We start from the raw sequence: 18683 nt of genomic DNA, 5'->3' as shown, positions 1-18683 counted from the left end.
TGTTAAAATGGTGCTTCGGGAAGACGTGGTCCCTGCGGTACAGCCAACCAGGCATGTTGCTTACGCACTCAAAAATCCGCTAAGGAAAGAGCTCGACTGGATGTGTGCGGCGAACATCATCGAGAAAGTGGAACAACCATCAGACTGGGTTCGTGCCTTGGTTACCGCAAGGAAGAAAAATGGAGACTCAAGAGTTTGCATGGACCCGCGAGCAATTACTCGGGCCGCGAAAAGAGAACACTTTCACTTGCCATGCAGCGAAGAAATCAAGCGTGAGCTAGCGCAAGCAAAGTATTTCAGCAAAGTTGATGCAAACAGGGGTTTCAACAAGATTCCTGTAGATAGAAAGTGAACTATTTCAAGTTCTTATTTTCCCAGATGTAATGGAATCGCCCAGAAGGGCGTGCAAGTGGTCAAGCGGATTTTGGACAAGACGGGGAAAGGTAAAGAAGATTTTTTATTTGGACCTTCTGAACTACAGAGAGTGCCCTATTGAGGATGGCCACTCACCAGCATAAATGCTGATGAAACGAAGCCTCATAACACTGCTTCGAGATTTATCAACATCACGCCCAATTCCCGTAGAAAACTTGTTCTAGCAAAGACCACAAGAATATCGCTAGCTCCTCTGCAGAAGGGAGACGTCGTCCGTGTTCTCAACAATGGTAGACGGGAAACAAAAGCGCAAGTTCAAGATCTCGTAGCACGGATGTCGTACACCGTTCTTATATAAGATGACTGAATATTTCATCGAAATAGACAACACCTCCACAAGACGCCAGAAGCGTTCTGTCGACTACCCCGTTACAACGCTGACGACAGCGACGGCCCTTCCGAGTCAGCTACAGGCGAAGTCATACCACACGGGCCAGAAACCCGGCAAGCTAGACAAGACAGACCACCAGCACACTTGGCAAGCTCGCCTAGCACCATAGATTTATGTCGACGATCCACCAGATCCCATAGACCAACAAATCGCCTGTCCTACACTCCCGGAATCAAGCAAAATGAAACAGCCTTATAGAAATGTCGACTATTGCCAACTGGCGTTCACAATGCATTTTGTGTGTTTCGCCTTCAAAGAAAAGGTTCAAAGTGGTACTGGCGTTCAGTGTTGTGTTCTGAGTAAATTTTGTGTGCTTCGCCTTCAAAGAGAACAGGATGCAACGGGCAGTCAACAGGACAACACTGCGTGCCACCTAGAGCAACGCCTGGCAACGTTGTACGCTAGTGTTCCGTTTGTATCAATAAACCAGTTTTCTTATGGCCACTACCATGTGGAGACGCTCTCTCCAAGACGCTCGTTACTACTTGCGCCTCGATACTAGCACACGTACCTCAAACATTTTTACCTCCATTGAAAGGCGGCTGCCGTGGCAGGAACTCGATCCCGCGACCTGCGGGTCAGCAGCCGAGTGCTTTAGCAACTAGACTACCACAGCGGGTGTGACACAATTTTGAGCATAAGAATCGGGCGTCGTTCCGAATTGTTCCCGGGCATTTGTCGGTAGCATACAAGTGTTGTCACGCAGAGATATGCTAGTACTTTGAACTAATTCAAGAAATTCTGAGATCACTTGCTTTGAGCAAAACAAAATAATGAGCTGCAGGATAATAAGTCGATGAAGGACTTGCGCACAGGATGGTTTGAATCACATGTGAAGTTTCATCAGCCGCTTAAATTCGTGCAAAGTTGAGACACAGGTTAGAAAGGCGTAACTCTCGTTTCTTATTGCTTGTGCTTTATTAGATTTACAGGCAGATCTTCGATAAACATGCCCTGTACCAAAATCCACAAACACGAGTGGTCACTTTTGGAATAAAAGTACAATGAGGTACTACCGTCGCGTTGTTGCTGTTCGTCAAAAACAGCACCCCGAATACACCAAAAGATTTACTAAGATGCATCAAATACAGATCTGCAAAGCCCCGACCACACTATTCCGCAGTGAGCAGTTAAATAAAGTTTTATCAAGGCTGAGGTCTGTTGTACTATTCCACAGTGAGCAGGAATGACACACGCCCAAAATAGTTTTTTTTTCGCAAACTTAATCATTTTATAAAAAATCATCTTGGACGCTTTGTCAGAAATAGAGCTGGTCAATCACTATAGAGGTGTATGACTAAGAAACTCGTGCACACATGGCGTCGTCAATGCTAAAGCACTTGAATATATATATGGTAGCTGGAAGGCAAGCTATCTATTCAAAGAGTATTGCTCCGAATACCTCATTGGAAAATTCTCAATTTCATAACGCCTCTTCTTTTAGGTAGGCGTCCGAACACAAGCTTATAATTGGTAAGGTTGTTCCAAAAGTGGTGTCATAATTACTTTTCTTTATTTCGTTAGTAACAACATAGGGGCAATTTTTGGTAGTGCTGGAAATCGAACATATCACTTCTTCCGTACAATGCGCTACACTTATTCACCTGGCTCAGAAAATAAATATGGTTTTGTTAATTTTGTATGGACCTTAGGGGTATCTCCTCGATGGAAGAACATAGTCTTACGACCATACATGACACCTGGACTACCCTCCTTGTCGCTATCAATTTTCGTCGAGAGTGGATTTCAATGAAAGCAGCACATTTAGCTAGCTTTTCATGCCGCCTACCCGTATCAACCTTACTTTCTTGCGGAAGCTTAATTTTAATTATCTCGTCTGGCTGACCCGCTCTTCACCAGGACAAGTCTTTGAGGACACATGGCTCGGTGGGAAATGTTGCCGTTGAGTAATGGACCGGACCACCAGCACCGTAAGCAGTATTGCCACTCCAAGGCTAAGTCCGGCAAGCATGTAATAGAGGCTGTCGTAGGAGCCACGTTTGTCTCTGAAATAGCCTGAAAAAAGAAAGAAACTTGTATGTCGTCTAAAAAGAGTATCTGTTAGAAGAAAACAAGCAGTGATGACTGTATTGCAAGTAAGTTTTTTTTTTCTGATAAACACATACATTTAGAGTGAGTTATAACGTGCACATGGAAAATTAGACTACCTAAACGCAAGGCATGCCTCTGAAGAAGTTTGTATTAACCAAATTTATTGGGAGAAATTCAAATGCTTACTAACATGACTCATGGTCGCAAGTGGAGATAGGGACATATAAAGAACTGACTACGGACTTAGGACATGTCCTGTGGGGCTGTGCCTTTGCCAGCCCCCTTTCTATCAAGAAGAAATTAAGAGGCCTATTGCGGCCCAGGACCGAAAATATCGAATCCTGGCCTTCTGGAGGGCTCAACCGAGGGCGGTCAGGTTAAGCCTGACCATGCCCCAGTGGGCCTAGCTAGGTGACGTCGAGTTATTTCACGGCTACTGTACACCTAATAAAGTCGTTTCGCCCACTCATCATGAATACTAAGTAAAATATAAGGAAAGTGACAGGCACACCACACGTGTCGAGTATACAAGATATGAAACGAATAATCGTGAGAGAAAGCATATTTCCTCAATAACACCTGCGCATTAGGATTCACAAGGTGCACTTCGGCAGCAAATAAAAAAAACTGATGTGTAACAAAAAATCACAGTGTTTACTTCTTATAATTTAGACTGAAAAGAGCTTGTGCTTTTTGTTAGAATTTCCACACTTGGACTATAGGCAGCAAGCAACAAATTTCTCTTGTTTTATAAACAAGTGGGATAGGAACTACTTCCGGCGGATAGCATTTAATGATTTAAAACACGGTACAGAATAAACGTAGGACTTCACAAGCACGGAAGCGTTCCAGCGTTTGCATAGGTCCTCTTTATGTTAGTTTTTGATCCGCTGTATGCTGTGAAGCGTGCCAGCGTCAATCATTGCAAGTGCTACTTTCAACGAGCCCAGCCTTATGTCATGCTTTGTGGCAGATGGCTAATAAATTGACTGCGCCTCTTAAAACAATAGTAATTATAGTTGTTTAACGTCCCCTGAGTTGTTCGTAAACATCGCACATTTTGGCCTACATGTCTATCGCTGATATTTGAGCTCCTGGGGACAATGGCCCACACAGATGCATCTTAACTATGAAGTTTTACAAATGTTTATTCTGTGTGTCCTAATCGGCCTCGACACGTTTTGGGGCTTATTTATGAAAGAATGAATGACTTTCAGTGTGTCCTTACTCGGAGCGGCCAGTATTTCTTTGAGGCCAGTATCCCCAATTCAAGGCGTCGCATCGTAAATAACAAAATGGGACCTTGTAAATATATGAGGATACAGATTTAAACAATGGCTAATTCAGCCTCTAAAATTTGCGTCGTTCCTACTTTATTTCTGTGCGCCATGCCATGTTACTGATTCGCCACCAATTTATTGCCTTGGCACGCTTCATTGTCTTGCAGTAATAGCAGAACACCCACTGACTCCCATATCATTGGCGTAGCCTGGAGCTAGCACATCGATCCCGTGCACCCCCATCGACATGTACTTTTGCCATGGGCCGACAAAGCGATAACGGCCATTTCAAGTTAAAGGAGGTGCCCTCCCTCCCGAAATCAAGGCGTCTCTTCCACCAACAAGAAAAAATGCCTACACCCCAGCCCTGTATAGACAATCTCACCCATGTTTATGTTCCTTCTACACTTCTCCAGCGAAGTGTTCAGGAAGGACACTCGGGTTAAGTATTCTTTCTCAAATGGCGTTGCCTACAATTTTTTTTTCATTCTCTTAGTAGCATACTGCTACCCTCAGATGCGGTTAGAAAACTTTCAGTCATTCCAATCTCTCAAGGTTGGCGACAAACATAGGTATTTAGCAAATGATACAGAGCGGACACGATAGGGGTGAGTTTCCTATTCATGTTCAGATCGTGAACATTCCCAGCAGCGTTCAAACTGCGGGGCGAAGGTATACCATGGCACATCCAACAACACTAGCACCGAGGTGAAATAGGTCACTTTTCCTTGCCAAGCCCACCGTAACAAGACAATAAAATCCGCTTCGCGGTATGTGGATCTGGCGTTTTTTTTTTGTAGGCTCTGCCGCAACACACATTGAAGACCACAACTCATGCAAAAGGTAAAATAAATCTTCCTAAAGTCAGCTTCATTTTTAAATAACAGTGAATTGCTAGGAAGACAATTTCATTGGATTGGGGTATGACTGCCATAGAATTTTCTAACCCTTAATGTTTTTTTTCGGGGCGACGATGAGTGCGTGTGTCCCGGAAGAACATGAGAGCGTCAGTTATTGAATGGATTTTAAATTGTTAAAGCGTGAATGGCTAACACCAACTGGTGGAGTTTGAGCAACCTGGACTTTTAGAAGCAAAGATCCTCTTAGTTTAACCTTGTGCCGCGGCAGGCGTAACCGCCACTATTTCACGAACAGTATAATGAATGGCGCTGTTTTATAGACGAACATAGAAACTGAAATTGAGTGAGGATATTCAAGATGGCGCTGTACCGCTACTCTTCAATTGCCTGCTGCGTGGGATGTACCTCGATGTGCGGGAAACGAGTGCCTCTTCCATTGTCCTTCATCACCGCCGTACGTGTCGAATCGCCCGAGCATGGACGAAGTAGAGCGGTGGGTGCGGAGGGCGGCGAAGGGCCGTGGCGGTTTGTGCTTGTCGCCTCGTTGGTGGAGCATAGACAAAGCGAAGTGGAGGGCCTTGACAGCTTATCCACGGAGGGCACGGATGGACAGATGGACGCACGGACCCACATACGGACAGATAGGCAGACGGACCAACAGACAGATGGGCAAACACGCAGACACAGAGACAGAGAAACAGACGGGCGGAGGGACAGACAGACTGATGAACGCACGGACGAACGAATGCATGGTGGAACGCACCCACGAAAGCTTCGCCCACTCATCATCATTTACTCTGTGGATATGCTGCGATTTTTGCTCGCGCATGCCTTAAATAATGTGTCTCAGCGATTTTGACGTATGGCTAAAGAAAGGAAAATGTGACGATAATTGAAATGAGATAGCTACACAGGCAATATCAAAAGGAAAAAGCTACTGTGGAGGCGACACATCTCGGATTCTCACTGCCGTCACCTCTACTATTGGCATTGTACCCAATCTCTGCAGAGTACATTGTGCACAGAATGAGAACAACCATCCCATTTCTTTAGCCTTGCCAGTACAAGAGTTTCGAAACACTCACACTTCGCTTAGTCAGGGTCATTCGTCTCGCCAACACACACTGACAAATAGATCTTTTTTTTCTTAAGGCACTTAACATATGTATAAGGCTGCCAGATAAATTATATACTGCCAGAATGACAATGATGATACCGCGTCTTTTGTGTAAGTACATTTGTTGCTTAGGAAGCTTTACGTAAGCATTAGGCTGCAACACAAAAATATACACCGCCACAACGGCTCATATCCAAAGCGTACCGCTACTTGTTGACGCGTGTTGCTTGGAATTGAATAGAAAGTGCTCTGTCACACGCCTTTATTAGAACAAAATGCACTTAGAACAATACGACCATGGCTGAAGTACGCAGATCTTGCGAATGCAAGAGTGAAGTAAATATGAAGAACGGCGTATTGAAAAAAAAATACTCAGCTAAGAAAGGTTTTTTTAAACAGTGAAGCTGTAAAAAAATGGCTATTCGTTCTCTCCGTTACAAAAAAAAAAACAATCTTCCTGAACGGGCATGACCCCCAGACATTCGTACAATTTCATTACTAACCATGGGTCCACTAAATATAAAGAAAGCAACAGTTCGCCCAAGAAACAGGTGTGTGGTACTGAAATGTGTGCTCTATTAGAAAATGTGGAGTATTGCAAACGGCTATGTGCCACTGAAGTTGAGTAAATCCCACTATGCCAAACTACCACAAAGAGAAAAGAGGCAACTGTTTGGCCAATAAAATTATTAGGCGCTAACTCTATGCCTATTACGGACCCACTCGTACCCAAACCTTGCCAAGCATTACGTTTATTATCCTGATGCATACCCCAGCGACACATGCCCTTCGTGTGGACACACGGCAACACTCTCACACATTTTCTGGTATTGAAGAAACGTTCGTTCCAACTCTACCTCAAACAAGTGGGAGAGGTAGCTCAGGAGCTAAGTTCTCACCGACCAGCAATGGGCCGACCAGCAGGGCCGCAAAGCGGCCACCAGGTACTCACTCTCGGTCCCTATGCGGGATACGCCTGCTACGCGCTAAGCACGTCCTGCAGGACTAAAATCAAGTTTTTTTCTTCATTTCATTCCATTTTATTAGGACTGTTGTGATTGTGTACCGAATTAGAAACTACGAAATCTAGATTCATGATTGATGTGTGGGGTTTAACACCCGAAAACCACCGTATGAATATAAAAGATGCCATGCTGGAGGGCTCCAGAAACCGCGACCACCTGGGGATCTTTAACGTGCATTCAAATCCGAGCACAAGGGCCTACAGCATTTTCGACACCATAAAAAATGCAGCCGCCGCAGCCGGGTTTCGCCATGACCTGCGGGTCAGCTGCTGAGTACCTTAGCCACAATAGACCACCGCGACGGGGTAAACTACGCTATCTTGGCGAATCCCCCATGGTGTGTATGTGCCATATTCTGTGACACCCAAACAAATAAAATAAGAACGTTGCTGCAAAGTCATGGCAGTGAGTTCAAGACCCAAGTACGTACAGCGAGAAAATACTAGGGAACGGGAAATGCAACGGCGGCTGCGAAAAGACCCCAAAGCGATGGAAGGAATAAGTCAATCACAGTGTGCCCGTAGACCTATAAGAGGTGCTAACGCTCGGTTTTAGCGTGAGTTTCTCTCTCCGGCATAATGTAAATATTTAGCGGAACCTTTACTCTCGCAAACACTCACACAAGCACTCACACATCCACCCGTGTAAAACACATGCCACGCAGCACTCACTACCAACTGCTCATTGCTTCGACAACCATGTCGTGTCAGTGACTGTATGAGGGGTTTGAACGTTCGGTTTCAGTCCAAATTTCTGTCTGAAGAGATGACACATACGGGTCATATCTTAGCGTAGAAACAACCTATCATCACCTAATCACCTAGCTAAAGCCTGGCAACGACCTGGAAGCAACCTGGAAACAACCTTCCTCACTTAGCTGACAAACGGGCAGGTTCTCTGTTTCAGGGATTGCGGGATTTCGCGGAAGCTTCGACAGTTTTAGAATTCACGAACTTTCACGCTTACTTACCAAGTATCGCTGGTCCAGAGAGGCACATGGGTACTCCGACAAGTCCTCCTACTCCGCAGCACAAGCTGAACAGCTCCACACCGACGTGGTCGGCGACCAACAATGGCCGCATACAGAGCACGTAGCCTTGAGCCACGCCTGCTACGCCAGCGAGGGCCGCAACTCCTTCAAAAGCAGAGACACGCGTAATGACGAGGAAACAGACAGCCATCACGTAAAGGCACGCCATGGCGATAGAAGAGCGGCTAAAAGAAATTTTGTCCGACAGCAAGGGCACCACCACACGTCCCACAGCCTGTCCCATTGCGGCGAACATAATTGTCCTTTTGGCACGCCCCAGCTCTGCACCCTTGTCTTTTGCATAATCCACAATAGTGGTCATGAATACCGCGTTGCTGTAGTCCGAGACGACTTGCAGCAGCACCAAAACAATGAATGGCAACCATACCACCACGGGGAACACACTGGGAGCCCCCTTTGATGGCGTCGACAGTTCCTCACAGTGAAGTGGGGCGAAGCCTTCCTCTACGTTCGATAAGGGCTCGACTTTCTCAATGGCGGACCGTCTCTCCACTTCATTTTGCTGCGAATATATAGGCCCTGTAATTTTGCAATTTTTTCGAAACATGTGACATCGGCGAGGTGTCTTGATAAGCATCACTACTGGCAAGATGTGAAGCATCAAAGCAGCCGTCAGAAGAAGGCTGCCTTGCAGACCATATTCCTTCACGAGAAACGATATCCAAGGTACGCCCGTTACACCAGCTGCGACCATGCCAATATCCTTGATGGCGGTAGCAGTGGCCTTGTACTTGTCGAAATAAAGGAGCAAGTACATGGCGACGCCTAGCAAGGTGATTCCCACTCCAGCGCCTGCGAAAAAATAGATCCTTCAAGCACTCATAACTTCATTCAATAAAAGTTTTTTGTAGGAATGCGGGTAAAGTGAAAAGAACTAAACACTTAAGCCCCACATACGACACTATCTTCATTTTGTGTCTGATCACAGGGTGAATTACTAGATGCTAATATTTTTTCACCAAATTACCTTACCAGTAGTTGCTGCTAAGTCACACTGCTCCAAGTAATATATTCAACCTATAATTTTCACCAGCTCTATCTATCTATCAATCTATCTATCTATCTATCTATCTATCTCTCTATCTATCTATCCATCTGTCTGTCTGTCTGTCTGTCTATCTATCTATCTATCTATCTATCTATCTATCTATCTATCTATCTATCTATCTATCTATCTATCTATCTATCTATCTATCTATCTATCTATCCTCATAATTACCTCGTGGTTGTGAGACGCCCAATCCCAGATATTGTGAGCGCAGTTGATGACTATTCTTTGTCATCTGGAGTTATCATCATAATTTTTACAACTTTCTCATATGTAGATATTATCACCAACATGTGTGACACTGAGCTCGACTCGAGTAAAACTGTGCCTCACATTATTATTATTATTATTATTATTATTATTATTATTATTATTATTATTATTATGCTATTTATTGTGACCTGATTCTAAGCACACGGGCCTCTAGCACAACGCATCCATCAAAATGTTGCCATGTACCCTATCATACGTTAGATATCACTTTTTACTGGTCAGCAGTCGAGCAGCTTGATACAGACCACCGTGGCGGGTAGTTTCAGTTGCCCTCGCAAAAGGAAATAAAGATGTCGACACTTTGTCATCTTTTGAGCCCCCTCTGTTTGGTTGCATTGTCTGTCCAAAACCAAACTATTAATTTTCAGATAGATAGATAGATAGATAGATAGATATATAGATAGATAGATAGATAGATAGATAGATAGACAGATAGATAGATAGATAGATAGATAGATAGATAGATAGATAGATAGATAGATAGATAGATAGATAGATAGATAGATAGATAGATAGATAGATAGATAGATAGATAGATAGATAGATAGATAGATAGATAGATAGATAGATAGATAGATAGATAGATTCGCTCAAAGTCTTCTTAAACATATCATGGTTTCGGGACGTTAAAATTCAATGGGTACTAGAGTATACTATTTGGCACGTGTGATGGCTTCGAGATTTTTCCAGAATGTCGTAGAACGCAGTAGAAACCTCACCAGTCGTCTCTCAAAAGTTCCAGAACACCTTCGAATTTGGCGTGGGCGATAGAACCACGCATTTTGTTAATCGACGACCACAGAGCACCACCCTTAGGGCTGCCACAGACGAATTGTAGAGTTTTGTGGCCACATATCCGCCTGATAAGCGTATTTCTCCGTTTAGTAGGCTACCTGTCTACGAAACTGCAGTCCCTCCTAGGTGAAATTCGACAAAAAGTTTAAACTTCGCGGCAGTATTTGAATAAACTTAGATACATGATATAATCGAAATGACAAATCGTGCCACAAAATTATGTCATATGCTCCTTCGCGTGAACTATTTATTGCAGCGCTTTAGTGTTTCTGGTTTCAGTGCTGCCAAGACAGAGCAGTACACTAACTTGTCCTCACCGTCAGCATTCTTACCTTGTAGTACTCCGAAAGTAACTGAAAGCCACGCGATGTTGGGAGCAAAGCTTGCTGCTGCGAGGCCCGCAGAAGCCACGATCCCGCCAGCGAGGGTTATGTGGTAGATCGAAAATTTCTTTTGAACCATGCTGATGAGGAGGCCTGGAAGTGTAATATATTACGTATTAATTGAAGTCTTGGAAGCTGCGAGCCGCCGTAGAGAGCAATTCACCCTTTTTAAAAGTTTTTTTTTTATTGGAACCTTTTCCAATGATGTTCGTATTCTTTAAATGCTTATGTAAATCATAATTCTCGCTGTGCTGCAGTCAGGTGTTGTAAGTAATAGTGGTGGCTTGCTTACAAATCTGTCGAAAGACATCTCTTATTAGCCAGTCTTCTGTCTCTTTTTGAAATGAACAAAAATATAGTTTAATCATTTGTTTACTGATTAGTTCATCGGTCGATTGATTGCTTGATTGTTTGATTAAGGAGTTCAAGGAGACACTTAGTGTCCTTCATTTGGGGCAGTATTTGAGGGGGCTAGAGGACGTCAAACACCTTAGCAGCTATTACTTGGAGGGACAGTCATTAAAATATCCATTTCCATGTCAGATTTCAAATTTGTTTTGTATGGTGGACGTTGTTTGCTGTAAAATTATTGTGCGTTGGAAGGATCTTACGAAGCCAAATTTAACATAGGCTAATTCAGAATCAGCACGTAACTTTGTCATGTTACTGCTACAAGACGCAAGAGCTACTGTCAGGCTCATCATCGCCTAATTCCTTATTTATTAGCGAAAATAGGACACAAAGAAATAGACGAGCGAGATTGCGCAAGTGCTTCTTTGTGTGTAAGTTGTTTGTACATCGGAAGAAACACAGCGCCAAAGAAGTCAGTGCAGTGTATGCGTCCCCCTTCCAGCAGCTCATGTGCACTGATTGCCCGTATTTTTATTGACAGATGCTCAGTTTAGTTATTACCCAGCGGATAAATTTTTCTCATTAAGCAGTTTGTTCTGATTTTATTTTTTACATGGTCACATAGCGGCATTGAACGATGTTACTGGAGTGTGCCTCACACAAACTTCAAAACATTTCGCAATTAATAATGGAGATAAAGGCTTTAGTGGCAAAGTGGCCTACACTATGTTTATATCGGTTTTGCAGTTCCACACAGGTCCGCGAGTTGCTTGCAACCCACGTAACACCATCTGTTAAGCGCAGGTAAAATTCCTTGAAGCGCCTACCTGCTGTAAGACAGTGTTGCACTCCACTCCAAAGACCACACCACATTTTTTCTAGATGTCAAAGAAATAACTTTCTCTGCCAAACAGTGTAAGCTCCAAGTGTGTTAAGGACAAAACCTTCCACCCCGATTAACAGGACGAAAAATGAGACAAAGCAGAGCAAAGTTTGAGACAAGAACAGGAGGTGCAGGCACGCACAAAAGAATAAAGAACACTACGGCTGTTATATAAAGAAACATTCTTACCCACGCAACCACCAGATATGACGAGTGAGGTCTGAGGCCAGGCGGCTTGCTCACGACTGAGTTCATACTTTTGCATGAAGAGCACGTAGAGGAACCCATAGCTGGATGAGGCTATGCACGATAGGAAAGTGATGCCGGCTGCTGCCACAGGCACACCCCAGCACCTGTCCAAGTGCACGACGGGCCTCTGTCTGTCCGTGGTATTCCGCATATGTGAACTGTGCCTGTGGCGATAGCAAAAAGGATTCAGCTGGACGGAATAGGACTTACAGCAAGGTTGCACGCTGACAACCTCCACATAATCACGGTACCGCTCATTCGACAGTAACGTACGTAAGCAAGCTGATTTAAATTTAAGAAAAGCTTATGAGGCTGGCACTAAAATCACCGTATATTATTGTCTCTGTGGTCCACGCTAATTAGCAACGATTGAAAAATGCAGATTAGAGGAGTCCATGTGTGTAATGCTCAACTTCAGAGCGTGGTGTCCGGGCACATCTTTTGAATATAACTAATGTTCTCACTATTGTAACACTGCGATCACTTCGTGTAAAAATGGAGGTTACTATTCGGTTTCTGACAGTTTAATTGAAATATGTTTGGTTGATGTTTTTATATTTCTTTAAATTCCCAACGATTGAAGCCTGATACAATGAAGTTGAATAAGTTAAGTTCTGATTTCGCAAGACTTGCATTCGCAGAGTATTATTACTTCAATTGATCATGAGTAATGCACTTAACGCGAGATATAGTTAACCCAACGATGTTCAGTCTGATTGCCTTGTAGGGATAAAAACACCGTAGAACAAAGCGAATGCAGTAAACAGGTAAAATTTGCCTGTGACTGTTTGCGTCGCTTTTTATTCTTATGACAATGCCCAGACGCTGCCTGCGTCCCCTCGAGACGCCACCTGCGTCGCCTCGAAAGACAAACGCAGGTAGCGTCTGCTATGAATAAAAAAAAAACGACTGCTCGCGCTGCACAACCGTTCACTGACCAACTCTTATGTGTAGGCACTGGATCGTGCGTATGCAATTCAGTCAAGACCATCTTTACATGCCTTTCGCTTGACGTTGAAGGCAACTATTCTCGTTCCTTCCGTGAATAAAAAACTAAAGACGAAATGATTGTAAGGCATTCCCTAATAACGCAGCATTCACGCAATACCCCCCCCCCCCCCCACGCTGCAACGCAATAACTCGAGTTCCCCCTGTGGCAATATTCATTGGAAAACTGAAACTTCCACAGCTGTATCAGCGGAAGCGTGTGCTCAACTGAATTAGCTTTGTAGAACACGCATGATATCGATCACACTTCCACAAACGCGCACACAACATCATTCGTTCATTACTAAAACTCTCACTCAGACAGTGTTGCCAATTTGCGGAGCCGTTTTTTTCCTCTTTGAAGTAAAAAAAAATTCCTAAATTTCCCTAGACTTTCACGGAGAGTGGTTTGTTAAAGACTATTTGTGTTGGTGCTGTAGAAAACAATTTCAAAGTTCACTCTCAAGATATAATGGTGCATTCGTTTGGAAACATTTACTAAAGTACCATGCTGGAGGTGAAAAAGTGTCGCAGTATAAATTGAAAAGCTTTAAACGACATTTTATTCCATGAAATTACAAAGATAAGCAGTCATCACATTGGGGGGGGGGGGGCATGTAGTTTCGCAATATTTTATACAAATCACCAAGAAAGAAGCATTGCACATAGGCCAAAGAAGGGATAAATAATCAAAATAATATTTAGTAACACTGTTAGCTGTTGGATGCAAAAAAATGGCAGCATATCCACGGAGTGAATCATGGAGAGTGGGGCGAAGAATTCGTCCGTCCATTCGTTCTTGCTTCCGTCCGTCCATGCGTCCGTCAGTGTGGCCGTCCATGCGTCCATCAGCCCGTCCGTGCGTGTGTCTGTTCGTGCGTCCGTCCCTGCGTTCGTCCATGCAGCCGCCCCTGCGTCCGTTCATGCGTCCATCCATGCATCTGTCTATGTGTCCGTTCGTCCATCTATTCAACACTCCAAGTACCACCATCTCGCATCTTTTCATCATATATTCCCCATATAGAAGCACCGCCATCCAGCGGACATTCCAAGGACTAAACGAGAGGTGGCACACGCACACTTTCTTACGGCTTGCGCTTCGGGTCCACTTCCCACCTTTAACCACCTCGAGTTCATGGTATATACTACTTCACTGTATTCATGGCACTGCGGCCGAACACTCGCTAAACCTTTCGAAAATCAAGGAGGTTACGTCCAGCGAGTATGACGCAGCAAACTTTTTCAGTCAAATAGTGCTCAATGTACATGTCAATGGCTGCTAATGGGAAATGAGAGGCGGAGAATTCGGCTTTTACTTTCTTACGGCTTGCGCTTCGTATCTACTTCTGATTTTTAACCACCTCGAGTTCATTCATGGTATATACAAGTTCATTGTATTCATGGCACTGTGGCTCAACGCTCGCTAAATATTTCTGAAGCTAAGGAGGTTACACCCAGCGAGTATAACGTAGCAACCCTTTCTTGTCAGATAGTGCTCAATGTACATTCCAATGGCTGCTAATGGTGATCGCAGCCAGCGCGTTAACTAAAAGCCGAATGCTCCTGTCTCTCATTTCCCATTAGGAGTCATTGGAATGTACATTGAGCACTATTTTTTATTGTTCAACAACGCACTGAAGAAGTCTCTCACCGGCACCACCTTGGAGGTCAAAATGTTATACTTGTTACATACTACGGGAAACGAACGGGTGCCGCTATAAGGAGTTTCGCCCCTAAAAACAGAAATCCTACACTATGATATACCGATTAGGCACGAGAGGGACTCCGCAGGGAGCGGTCCTCTCGCCCCTCCTATTCAATGTGTCAATGATGAGACTCCCCGCTCAGCTGGCGAAAGTCGAAGGCATACAGCATGCGCTGTACGCCGACGACATCACCATATGGGCGTCACATGGCTCGGCAGGAGACATGGAGGCAAGCCTGCAGCAAGCGGCGGACATCGTGGATGACTATGCCCGTCGCTGCGGCCTTCAGTGCTCTCCGTCCAAATCGGAATTCGTGCACATACGCCCCTCACCAAAGTGCACCACAAAAATCGACGTCTCCCTTCACAGCGGACCAATACCCGAACGCGATGAGATTAGAGTACTGGGGCTTTTTATACACAAAAGTCGCAGAGCAGACACAACATTGGCCAAATTGCGTAAGGTGGGGGACCAGGTGGGCCGGATGGCCCGCCGGGTTTCCAACAAGCGCGGGGGGTTACGATGCAAAGATGCCTTGCGGCTGGCGCATGCATTCGTAACCAGCCGAGTCCTGTACTCGGCTCCATACCTCCACCTAAGCAAATCTGACGAGAATGCACTCGAAGTCATTCTCTGCAAAATCGACAAGCGCGCCCTCGACCTTACTGTCAGCACCTCTAACCAGCGCCTTTTGGGCTTGGGAATGGTGAACACCTTCAAAGAGCTGAGTGAGGAGCACTTGACAAACCAATATACTAGACTCTCTAAAACACCGTCGGGTCGCCACCTCCTTGCCCGGCTACACATCAATCATTCAATACACACGGAAGAGCGCGTACGGATTCCAGAAGTTTGGCGATACTCCTTGCACGTGCGCCCTCTTCCGGCTATCATGACCCGAGATGACTACAGTGGCCGACGCCTCGCGCGGGCGGAAGCCTTGGCTCGACACTACGGCCACAAATTCGGAGTATTCTACGTGGACGCCTCCGGCCCGCACCATGGTGGTTGGTAGACGGCTGCGGTCGTCCACCAAAACACCGTTGTAAACAGACTCACATTCCGTGCACATAACATTACGCACGCGGAGGAGATCGCCATCGCACTAGCCGCCGCAGATCAGGACTCGAGGGTCATCATCACCGACTCAAGGGGTGCCTGTCGCAATATTGAACAGGGATACAATCCGTACCGTGCTTATGAAATTTTGCAGAACAGCAGCTACCTAGGTGCCCCCGCGCACCGAACGATCATATGGGCTCCGGCTCACACTGGCCTCGATGGTAATGAGACGGCCGATGCCGCCGCCCGCGCGCTCACTCTCCGGGCATCATCCTCGTCCCCTACCGATCCGGAACTCGAACCCAATCCCGCCTACACCTTTAAGGAGGTCACACAATTTTATCAATGGGCCATAACGTCTATCCGAAACCCTGTAAGGGCCTCACGAAGGCGGAGGAGCGAATCCTCCTTCGCCTTTATACTAAAACACTATTGTGCCCGGTAATCATAAAACACTTTGACCCCGCTTGCACGGGGAAGTGCCCGCTTTGTGAGGAAAATTCCTCTGACATTTTTCACATGGTGTGGGCATGCCAAAAAACCCCAAACCTTACCCCACTACCCAACCCTTCGCGGGAGGACTGGGAGGATGCCCTGCTCGGCTGCTCTGACCTGACAGCCCAACGGGCCCTGGTCGAGCGTGCCCGGGCCGCGGCCAACGCCAATGGGCTCCCGTAAGAGGGAGCTCACCTAGTGTTTGTACGGGGCGGCCCCTTAAAGACCGTTCCCACCCTCCCTGTAAATAACATCTGTAAATAAATGTTTTTCAGCAGCAGCAGTACACTATGATATAGTGCACTTCGAATAGCATGCAAGTCGAATAATAATAATAATAATAATAATAATAATAATAATAATAATAATAATAATAATAATAATAATAATAATAATAATAATAATAATAATAATAATAATAATAATAATAATAATAATAATAATAATAATAATAATAATAATAATAATAATAATAATAATATTAAAATTAATATTAATAATAATAATAATAATAATAATAATAATAATAATGAGAATACAAAGCGCTGCACGTGAAATATTCCAGCAAGCAAGCTTTAAAAATTATTAAATTTTGTTCTTTTGTAATTATTGTTATTCTGCAATTAGTTTAAAATTGTGTTATTTTGCAACTACTCTGCAGAAAACGCTTGGTGGTATTCATATGGAACATGAAGTGGTGAACGCTTACATAACTCAAAAGCAATGTCTTGAAAAACGTGCTCTCAAGCTTTGTTAAGGTATCTGATACAGTATATTTGTGAAGTAGTTTAACCATAAATGCATATTATGCCAGTTGGCACTTCATCCTCGGCAACCTGCTGAATGGTTACGAAAATATACGTTTATTAGAAATGTTGACTGCTTATATTCGTTTCAAATATATCCTTGCAGTCTTCCGCCACCCACTGTCTTTTCCAGGCTTCTCTTTTTCAGCTGTGCGAATAACCGCATACATGCAGCCTACTGCTCTGGCCGGGCTTTTCACAGAAACCTTCGTGACCTTGGCGGAGCCACCTGACTTCACGGGGCAGCTCACTAGCAACGTCACAGCGCTCGCAAAGAAAGAAAACTGATAAGAAACAAGAAACCAAAGAAATAACGCCGCGTGTGAAAGGCGAGAGAATAGGACGTTGGTGTGAAGGAAAACATATACCTGGCGGGCTTGAGAGAGAGCACTTTTAAATTTGAAGCACTTCTTAGCGAACTTCGGCAACTTTGAGCGTATCAATCCATCTAGCCACATACGACTTCTAGCTGTCCTGGCCGTTTCGGTAATGATATTGATACCAAACACGGTGAGGCATAACATGACAGTATGAAAAACAAATTTGTCTAGTCACAACATAACAATCATGACATAGATGTCATGAATGTCATGATTTAATTTCAAGGCTCTTCATGTCTTGCGGTGGTTTCGTTCACATGACATGTTGCAAAACTGGTATGGTATGACACTATTGCATGGCGAACACAAGGAACGGACCCTAACATGACAATCATGACATGCGTGTGATGTAACAACATGACTACATGCCACGCTCATGATGTGCCCACGGCCGTTTCGCTAGCGTCACATTTAGCAAATTTGGTATCACGGTACGTGAATGGATGACGAAGGTATGTGACTGGTGCGAGCATAATAATCATGAGAAGCGTGTCGTTGTAACGACATGACTACATGCCACGCTCATGATGCGCTCGCAGCCGCTTCGCTAGCTTCCGTTATACCAAATTTAGTATTGACGTGAATGAATGACGAAGGTATGATACTAGTGTAAACATGATAAACATAGGATGCGTGTCATGTAACAACATGACTACATGTTATGCTCTTGATGCGCTCACGACCGTTTTGCCAGCTTGACATGTACTAAAGTCGGTATTACACTACGCGAACGGACGACTTAGGTAAATGACACATACAAACATAATATTCACGACATGCGTGTCATGTAACAACATGACTACAGGCCACAGTCATGATGCGCTGGCGGACGTTTCGCTAGCTTAACATATGCCAGATTTGGTATTACGTGACGTCAATGGATGACGAAGGTATGTAACTGGTGCAAACATGATAATCATGAGATTCATGTCATGCGACAACATGACTACATGCCACAGCAAAGTGCCGATAAATTTCGACGTGACACGGTGCGCCTGCTCGCCGGCATTCCCATGACAGGCGCCAGTCCTGCCATGGATGGATGGATGCATGG

At 44.6% G+C, this 18683-nt stretch overlaps 1 protein-coding gene across 1 annotated transcript in view; it reads right to left on the bottom strand.

Annotated features, from left to right (window-relative positions):
- LOC119171658 (monocarboxylate transporter 7) overlaps positions 1–18683 on the bottom strand; it is an 84117-nt gene that overhangs the window by 50242 nt on the left and 15192 nt on the right. Inside the window, exons 2-4 of the mRNA XM_075890240.1 lie at positions 12134–12357; positions 10660–10803; positions 8131–9003 (exon numbers count right to left, since the gene is read on the bottom strand). Coding sequence (XP_075746355.1) covers positions 8131–9003; positions 10660–10803; positions 12134–12344 — 1228 coding nt within the window. The 5' untranslated portion in view covers positions 12345–12357. The remainder of the gene's footprint in view (positions 1–8130; positions 9004–10659; positions 10804–12133; positions 12358–18683) is intronic.

The sequence above is a fragment of the Rhipicephalus microplus genome, chromosome 3 (assembly GCF_043290135.1).
Source record: "Rhipicephalus microplus isolate Deutch F79 chromosome 3, USDA_Rmic, whole genome shotgun sequence".
Taxonomy (NCBI): Eukaryota; Metazoa; Arthropoda; class Arachnida; order Ixodida; family Ixodidae; genus Rhipicephalus; species Rhipicephalus microplus.
This window is presented reverse-complemented; position numbering and strand designations above follow the sequence as displayed.